The 9,340-nt window shown below is 38.8% G+C and overlaps 1 protein-coding gene across 1 annotated transcript in view; it reads right to left on the bottom strand.

Annotated features, from left to right (window-relative positions):
* Nucleotides 1-9,340, bottom strand: part of IMPG1 (interphotoreceptor matrix proteoglycan 1) — a 72,788-nt gene that overhangs the window by 28,533 nt on the left and 34,915 nt on the right. The window contains exons 11-12 of the mRNA XM_009333233.1: nucleotides 8,973-9,049; nucleotides 7,956-8,481 (exon numbers count right to left, since the gene is read on the bottom strand). Coding sequence (XP_009331508.1) covers nucleotides 7,956-8,481; nucleotides 8,973-9,049 — 603 coding nt within the window. The remainder of the gene's footprint in view (nucleotides 1-7,955; nucleotides 8,482-8,972; nucleotides 9,050-9,340) is intronic.

The raw sequence follows: 9,340 nt of genomic DNA, 5'->3' as shown, positions 1-9,340 counted from the left end.
CTGAGGGAACTGGGGTTGTTTAGCCTGGAGAAAAGGAGGCTGAGGGGAGACCTTATCGCTCTCTACAACAACCTGAAAGTAGGTTATAGCGAGGTGGGTGTTGGTCTCTTCTCCCAAGTAACAAGTGATAGGATGAGAGGAAATGGCCTCAAGTTGCGCCAGGGGAGGTTTAGATCGGATATTAGGAAAAATTTCTTCTCCGAAATGGTTGTCAAGCAATGGAAGAGGCTGCCCAGGGAAGTGGTTGAGTCACCATCCCTGGAGGTATTTAAAAGAAGTGTAGATGTGGGGACATGGTTTAGTGGTGGGCTTGGCAGTGTTAGGTTAACGGTTGGACTTGATTGATCTTAAAGGTCTATGATTCTATGCTTCTATGAAAAATGGCAGGCTGAGCTCAAAAATGGACCTTCTTATGCTGGAAGAATACTGAATCCTCTGAAGAGAGGACTGTAATAATTTTAGAAAATCAAAATTTTAATACCATTTGATTATAACATGTTATTTCTCAAAGCCAGCATTTCTAGCAAGGCCAAGGATTCTTAATAGTGAAGGCAAGGCATTAGTTATGGCATGTTAGTCTTAGCAGTGCCGCTTTACCTGATATTTGTTCCACTGGACTATATGACATGTAAACTTCATTAGCTTCGTTCATTTATAAGCTGGCAAAGGGTAGACTTACACCCTCAGCCTAAAAATCTGTATTATTTGTTTTAAAATATTTGTCTTATTTTACTACTGCATTGGTCACAGGTTTGAAAATAATTTTATTCAGGACATTAATATGTTATTTTTCAGCTTTAAATCTTATCTCTGCACACAGGCAGAAAGGTGATCATGGGCTGGTTTTAATACAAAATTGTATCTGAGACTGGAATGTACGAAAGCCTATATGACATATGTAATATCTCACTCATAGTGGAGGGTTACCTGCAACCAATGAAAAGCTTAAATTTTGACTAGTGGGCTGATTTTAAGTCAGCAGTATTATGGTGAATTTGGAGGGAGATGATTAGTTTGGAGTGAAATAGCATTGAACACGGAAGGGGACAATCATCCGGGGAATGCTAATTATAGGAGAAGTGATAGCATTTGGAAAACAGAGGTACTGAAGGATGGTTAGCTTTGAAAGTCTAAAAGGGAGCATGTGAGGTACATGAGAATTAGCTGCAGGAGCAGCAGAGTTTACTAGCAACAGTGGTGACTGCGTGAGAGAGAAACCCCAAGCGTATGTGCAGAATATGAGCATCTGGTGCAGGTGTGCACCTGTGGAAACAATGGGATAGCAATATGTGCCTGCATCCAGGGAAGAGACTTAAGAGTAAAAGGTATGAGTGAACAAGTGGCAGAGCACTGAGTTATATCTTCCTGCTATCTATAGATATATATATCTATAGATATATATATCTACATAGGTGGACTTTTTTTTATTATACATGTAGCTCAGAAGATTTGCCTCTAGATAAGCAAATTTTCTTAGCAGAAATATGAATAGTTTTCTGTGCTTCACACAGTAATTTCAATGAGTCATTGGAATTACCAATTGCATATAAAGTAAAGTTTCACTTGTTTTGGTTAATGTGTATTTATATTGCGTATTTGGGGGGGCATGAATAAGAAATCATATTTGGAGGAAGCAAAGCTTAACCTTAAAGTAAAACTGAACTGAAGTGATTGGAGAGCTTAATAATTTAAACAAGTGATGTGTTAAATTGGGAAAATAGATAGTACTCTGTTTCCCTCATACCTTTTTGCTTGGATTAGTCATTTCATTTCAGCATTTTTAAGTATGTTTTGAAGACGTGATGCAGGTTTTGTTCTATTCAGGTTGCTCCTGCTGTTCCCAGCATGGAGATAGTTGAGCAGCAGACTGTCATTAAATTTTGGCCATATGCTAATCACATACTCTAATATCTTTATGACTCTTCAGGATACCTGTAGTACTTCAAGTATGCAATTCTAACTTTATCACAACAATGAACATACTATGAACTTTTTCTTAAATCTGACGTATCCTAATATGGGCCTGCTGAAACTTTGGCATTCAGCTTCACCTTCAATTCATAGATATCTTTTAGGCTAATCAATGTCGTATATAATGCTTGAGGAAATGATGTAGCTAGACCTACCTGTTCACTTCTCCAAGCATCAGACTGAAGCAGCACCTCCATGAAAAGCATTCTTTGCACATCTGAAGCAGCAAGTGACAAATGAAAGGGCACAGAGTGGAACTGATGGGGGAGAATGTTGAAAAAAGCCTGTCAGTTTATGGTCAAAGAAAACATAAGAAAAACAAAAACATGCAAAGAAACAGAGGAGTTCTTACCCTGTATAACCATCGATGTGAAAAAACTGGTGAGCATTCCTGGCACAAAGAATGGGTGAATTCCAATCCTGGGAACATCCAGAGCAGTTCTTGCAAGAAGTAATGGGGTTTTCTTTTCCATGACAATGGTGGTTATGCCAAAGAGAAAGCTATGCTAAGTAGAGATGTTGCTTAGGCAGCTGGGGATGAAGCAGAGGCAGAAAGAATCCCCAAACATCCAGAAAACTGAGTTTTTCTAGAGATTGCTTAGCAATAGTAGTGAGTGAGGAGAGCACAACTGAATTAACTGTTGGGCAGGAGGAAGATATCAAAGGGGACCACTCACAACAAGGCTGTGTGAACATGAGAGAAATTATGGAAATTAATGAGGCTCTTATCAGTTACACATACAGAGATGTGACCACCATCTACTCCTTATCAGTGTTTTTTTCTCACAGAAAAACTCTGTGGTACACCCTGCAGATTCTTCTTCTCTCAGAGTCTTTCTTGAGAACTTGAGGATGATCCAGGCTGGTAAGACTGAGACGTAGTACAACAGAATAGCTGAAGTAATTTACTGCTAGCTTTATTTTGTCCTATACTTCTGAAATAACTTCTCCAGAAATATTGCTTCCTCCATGATGGTCAGGATTTTGGGATAACCATTTACCTGGATTGTATAATTTGTTAGTAGCTACAATTAAAACAAATACAAATTAAAATTATTCTTACTGTTTAGGAAGTAAAAGTATATCATTATTGTTGTTACAGTGTTCATGAACTCTTTTATCTGTTTATACATTTGTTTGCGTTTGTTTTACTGCTGAAATTTTCTTGTTTTTTGCAATAACAGTCTATCTAATATGTTACACAAGTGGCTTCCTTTCTGAATGGTCATACTGTTTTGGATAGAGTCACAAGAATACTGCAAAGAGAGGGAGAAGAAATTTAACCGTACAGAAGAGATACCGATGAGTTAACTCCAGAGGGGAAAAAAAAAAGGAAGAAAGAGGAACGCTAGAGAACACTGAACAGGCATAATCTCAGACAGTAGAAAAAGTAGGTTTTTTGCACTGGTTTTAAATGGAAAATGGAAATAGCCTAGATTTTGAAGGGGCTACAGCAAAGAAAAACCTTTTTGAGTAGTCAAATGTTTAAACCACGACATCTGATCCAGGCATTTCAGAACTTTTCAGTAAGAGGTCTGAAAATTTTTACCAGGGTTTCTCTCTTAATTCTATTGAGAAATCTCAAAACAGAATTTGAAATTCAAAGGTGAGGCTTACTTTAAAGACAGCTTAGCATCTTCCTAGTAGTTCTGGCTACTTGAAGGGGTGGAGTAACTGCCATCACCATTTGGCGAGCACAGCTGTCTAACCCTCACTGGCCTGCTCTTTACTGCCCATGGACGGCATCACTGTCCAGAATGAGCACAGTACCATCTGAAAGAAGCTTCACACCTGCTCCTGGCTCATTCCTATCACTGCCTGCCCAAGCCTGACAAATCCCATCCTGCGTGGCTTAAAAGGACACCTCTTGTTAGTTTGACTCCTCGTCCCTCACCTGTTTTTTACTCTCCTTTCCCTAGATATTGTATGCAGAACTTTGTGCATATTTGTATGTGTGAGGCTGAGACTGATTATCTTTTTGGGAGCTGTGAAAGAATTTTTTTTGTTGCTTTGCTCAGTGACCTCAGGTAGGCACAATTAAAGTAGTTGGTGTAGGTTGTAGACATTTGGTGTTCAGGAATCTGTAGTAACGTTCAGCCTGTAGTTACACGTATGTGATAACCAATGCAATAAAGACCATCTGTGAAACATACAGCTGATGAAGACACCTAAAAGAATCTCAAACTACGTTATTTCTGCTAGCCAGCTCTTCCTTTCATGGTAAAGAAGAGTGAATTTAATGTTCTAAATGTGATGAAGAGAATTTGCTCCATCTTCTGGACTGTAGGGTGGGGAAATGGCTGGAAATTAATGTAGTAGAATTGCAGGCAACTGTTTAAACCCTGACCCTCTGTCCAACCTTATACAGCACTGTCTAAGCAGTTCCTGCTGTTTCACACCAGCAACAGTTAAAAGGTGTTGTTTTTTTTTTTTTAAATATTATTAAGAAATGTGGTTATGAAATGCAGCCAGGCACAAAGTGTGAAAAATTCTGTATCTGCTGGTGAGGAATTCTGCTTGCCATATTAAAATCAATATCATTGACACTGTTAACTTTAATAAAACCTCTGTCATAAATGTTGTTAAGTCCTGAATTTCCAGATCAAATTCTATCAGTTCTTATGAAATATGCAACATCTAGGGAAATAAAAGAATACAGGGAATGCTGTACACAGGACTTCCAGAATTGAAAAAGCTATTAAAAAAGTTTTAAAGAGTATACAGTATTTACTCTTTTAAGGACTGAGTAAATAGATTTTCAACATCTCTCTTCTGTTAAGTATGCAGTATGTGTTGTGTATGGTAAGATTTTAAGCAAATATAATAACTACAGTTTTGTGTTATTGCTAACATGGCATCCCTTCTTTTTAGACAGGGAAGAGTCATTTTTCTCCTTCTACGCAGTTGCAGAGATGATGATGGAATTCTTATATTCTAGTGCTTGTTTTAGACATAACTTGTGTTCACCAAGGAGGAACAAGATAGTGGGCCTTATTTTGGGGAAGCTTTTTTTACAGCTCTAGACAGTTCATTCTGTTTTGCAGATTGACAGGTTCCAACCCAAATGTGCAACAGTGTTTAAAGGGTCAGTACCCGGTGCTTACAGGATCAAACCTGGACTTAAAGAATATCCACACCTTTTTAAGTGAACAATCCCATGTTCTCTGGGCGTTAGGAAGAAGAAAAACCTATATGTATTTTTTTACTGAATTTCAAATTATATGAGAAAAACCTGTTGAAGAAATCTGGGTTAGTAAGAGGTGAACCTTCCATTTGTATTATCCTTTGTAAAATTTCCCTTGGTCCTGATATTGGCCTGATGACATTGAAACTCATTAAACTATGCAATATATTGTCTCTGAGGATCATTTAGAAACACATAATCTAATCCCCATTTTGATCTGACGTATCAGGGCCTATGCGAGAGTCAAATGAACTGTGGTCCCACACTGTCACTGGGGAACAATCAAGCAAGCTTGAACCTTGGGGCCAGAGAGAGGTCCATCTCCTTATCCCTCCTCCCATCCCATGAAAAACAGTCAGGCAGTAACTATAATAAATTGCAATAAACAAATTCTTTACAATTTTTGATCTGAAGAAAAAGAATGGAACTAGTATCTTCAGCATGAGTTGCTCTGCATTTTTGGTGAGTCAAATACCCTCTGCTGCTTCTCTTCAGTCATTTGGAGCTGTTAGGCTACAAGGTTTTTCAGCTATTTAGCAAATTGCGAAATAGATACGTAGTTTTATGTGGGTTTTATGACATCAAATCCCTAACCCAATGAGCGAGTAGAATGAAAAATGCATATGACCTTTTTTTCCCCTGCAAATGTAACACTTTTCCACAGTTATAATGAATGAAATTTAAAGGTATGCTGTACTGTTATTTGAAAGTATGCTGTGCTTTTATCAGTAGCACTACAAGACTTCACAGCATGTATTTGAAAACAGTTGTGTTTAACACTTGTCATCATAAGCTTTATTTTCAGGAACATTTCACAACTGATTCTTATAAGAAGTGATTTTCTAATCTTTAAGTCACTCTGCTAATCATAAAGTATTTGCCTTTTCCTCACCTCTGAACTCTGTGTATAAAGGCAATACTATAGAACAGGAAGTTCTTATTCAGTACACAAACTGCCAGGTGCAACAACATGACCATGGAATATGCTATGCTCTTCCCTGTCCAGAGATGATTATTGTATGATCCCAAGTGGCAACTTTTACATTATTTATTCTTTAAAATGCTGATCTTGTTATTTACTGGATCCAGAAAGAACAATACTATAGACAGTACACTACATGGACATTCCTCCTTCTCACATTTCTGCTGTGGGGGCCCATCGTAAAGGACGTTATCACCACGCAGTGGGGTATTTCCGATCAGCTATGCCAACGTTGCCTGTTTGCCTTACAGGATGTGGCTGGGCAGCAGGGATGAAAGTGCCTTCTTGCTGTTTCTGGGCATGCTGGGCCAGTAGGAACATCTTGAAAGAGGGAGGAGGGTTCATTATGCTCACTCCAAAGGCCAAGGACTGAGCAAGGAGGGAGCTGGCAGAACAGGGACAGAGCAGAGCCTCCTATGGGAGCAGGGGACTTCCCTGAAGCAGGGAGCAAACTTACAAGCTTTGAGGATGACATTCTTGGGGATCCAGAAGCACTGAGTGTGGTTGTGCAAACTAATGTGGGAATTTTGCCTCTGAATTTGTTTTTTGTATGTTCTTCTTTGCAGATTTTTTAGTATTGCTTAGAGACTATGTGGGGACTTCAGAGAATCCTGCTGATTCATATGAAGTTCTTACCTGCCCTCTGCTTTTCTGTTGAGAGGGTCAGTCAAAAATCTGAGACAAAGCACATCTGAATATTCATCAAAGAACTAATTCCTCCCATGTGTTTGTAGCGACCTCTTGCATCTCACACAGCTAGCACAGGCTTCTTAGAAGTGTAAGTAAAATTAAAAAGTTTACTGACCTAATGCTGAGTTGGTGAGGCCAGGTCAGGGAGCAGGAGAGGGAGCAGACAAGAGCTGGGACAGACAGAGGGCAATAACAGGAACCGTGCTCTCGCTGCTTTGCCAGTGGAGGCTGCTGTCCCATAAAATCCAGTTACCTCCACACCACAGTTCTCCACAGTGTCTAGCACGGCTTTCCAAGCTGCTGATGGTGGTGATGGAGGCAGCAGCCTTTATTGACATTTTGCTGTTCTAGGGGAAAGCCTAATTTGCCTGTGCCCTAAAGATGACCCTACTATCTTTGCCCGAACTTTTGTCATCTGCAGGGTCAACACTTTTCCGATAACTGTGGGAAACATGTCTATCATGTATTTTTCATTTTAAAGGCTAAATTATACAGACTTTTCTCCACCCAGACAAATGTATGTATATACTTTTTTGATTTACTATGTGTTTTTTCTCATACATCTGGGTGCCTCTAAAAAACCCTACTGTATGGATAACACTGAATAAACAAACATCGAAAACCGAAATTTTTAAAAGTTTTTCACATTCGTCAGACCTGTAGATATGTAAACTTTTCTGACCCATGATACCCTTTGCTTGGAATAAATTATTCCATGATACTCTTGCTGCTATCATGCAGATCTGTCTGTAGAACCCAAAGTAATTTACCATGTTTTAAATAGCGGAATTTTTTCTGTTAGCCTGGAATTTAATTTTTTTTTTCTGTCATGTCTTTTGGCTTTGCCTTTTTGAATTTTTACCTAATACCCTGTAGAAAGCGTGCCTTATCCTTAGGCATTTGTTGTTGGGTTGGGTGTTTTTTTTTTTGCTTTGACAACCTTGAAGTCAGGTACATTAGGATTTTCCTGAAGTGGGTATCAGAAATGTAAGTTTTTCACCTTTGATGGGCCAGAAAAATTTCTGTCACAACTGAAAGGAATGCTTACGGTACTTGTATGTGACTGTATGTGTAATAACAACTAGATCTTTCCTACTCTCTCTTATGGAAAAATCTTTTTTGTCTTACCTTGTCCAAACAGACTACCTCGGTCAGCTTCCTTGAAAGGTGATTCTGTTATATCAGTCAGTTCTTTCTCCTCCTCAGCTTCGCTATTCTCATCTCCAGCTTGCAGGAGACTAGGTGGGGTAAAGCTACCTGTGGTATAAACTGCCAGTGTGGTAGCCTGCTCCGTTGGAGACTCATAGCCATCGGTGGATAAGTCATTGCTAGCAGAATCATCTGCTGGAGGAGGCAAATAGGAAGCCTCTGGTTTTGGAGGACTGCTAGTGCTAACCAGAGCATTGAAAGGCACTGTGAAACTTTGGTGGTCAGTAGTGATATCTTCTGTGTCTGGAGAAGATTTGTCCTGAAATGGTTCTCTGGAGGGTTTGGTAGGGAACACAGGTTCAGATGAAACAAAATTATTAAAGTCTTCAGTGGCACTTAGCACAGGGATTCCAGTTGTAAATTCACTGACCAAGATGCCTCCTGTTTGGTCCACTGTTGCTGGGCTGGGGTAACCTAGTGGGAGTTCCACACTCATGGAGTCCTCCTGAAACAGTTTTTAGAAAGCAGCTTTCATTATTATGTTTAACATTCATTGGTAAAAAGGCCAACAATCTTTAGCCACAGGAGCTTGCAAAGAGCATGAAGTCATGGGATGTATAAAATGTTTGGCATGTGCATGTGATCCTAAACACATTGCCTGTAATTTTAAAAATGGTCAAAGAAGGATGACTTTCACTGTCTCTGTCAATTGCTTTCCTTCTGTCATTGAGATGTACTGCTGAACTGGTGAGACATTGTTTACTTTGTAACTAAAACTGGAAAAGGTAATCAAGCAGTAATATTCACCTGTAAATGCTCTAAACAGTATCTCTGTTGCAGTATAACACCACAACATTCATCCTTACAGCATTTATAGAAGGCAGATATGTATTTTAGCATAAAAGCCTTTTTCTGTATATTTATGTACATCTTAACATTGTTTAATTTCATTTCTCATGGAGAAATAGATAAATATAACAACCAGTATGAACTTACCAAATCAGGGCCTGCCAGAGGAATAGTGACCATGGCCTGGATATCATTATCAAAATCACTAGGTGGTATAATAGATTCTGAAAGAAAAAAAAATTAGAGAGAGAGAGCACAATATTTTGGCAGTGGCACACTGAAAACTGATCAAAACACGTAAACTAAGTAAAAAACAGTATTAATACTATTCTCCATCAAAAAAATTACTTTTTAAAATCCATGTTAAGAAGACAGAGGCAGAAATTTCCATTTAAACTGGCAATTATGAGGAAAACAGGAATTTTATATGCAGTATTATTTGTACTTTTTATTCAGTATAAATGGGATAGGTCTGTAGAGAGCTGAACCATGGAAGAATGCTTAAAAATAGCTGA

Source organism: Pygoscelis adeliae, unplaced genomic scaffold (genome assembly GCF_000699105.1).
Source record: "Pygoscelis adeliae isolate BGI_AS28 unplaced genomic scaffold, ASM69910v1 Scaffold57, whole genome shotgun sequence".
Taxonomy (NCBI): Eukaryota; Metazoa; Chordata; class Aves; order Sphenisciformes; family Spheniscidae; genus Pygoscelis; species Pygoscelis adeliae.
The sequence above is the reverse complement of the archived record's forward strand: the minus strand, read 5'-3'. Positions and strand labels throughout refer to the sequence as shown.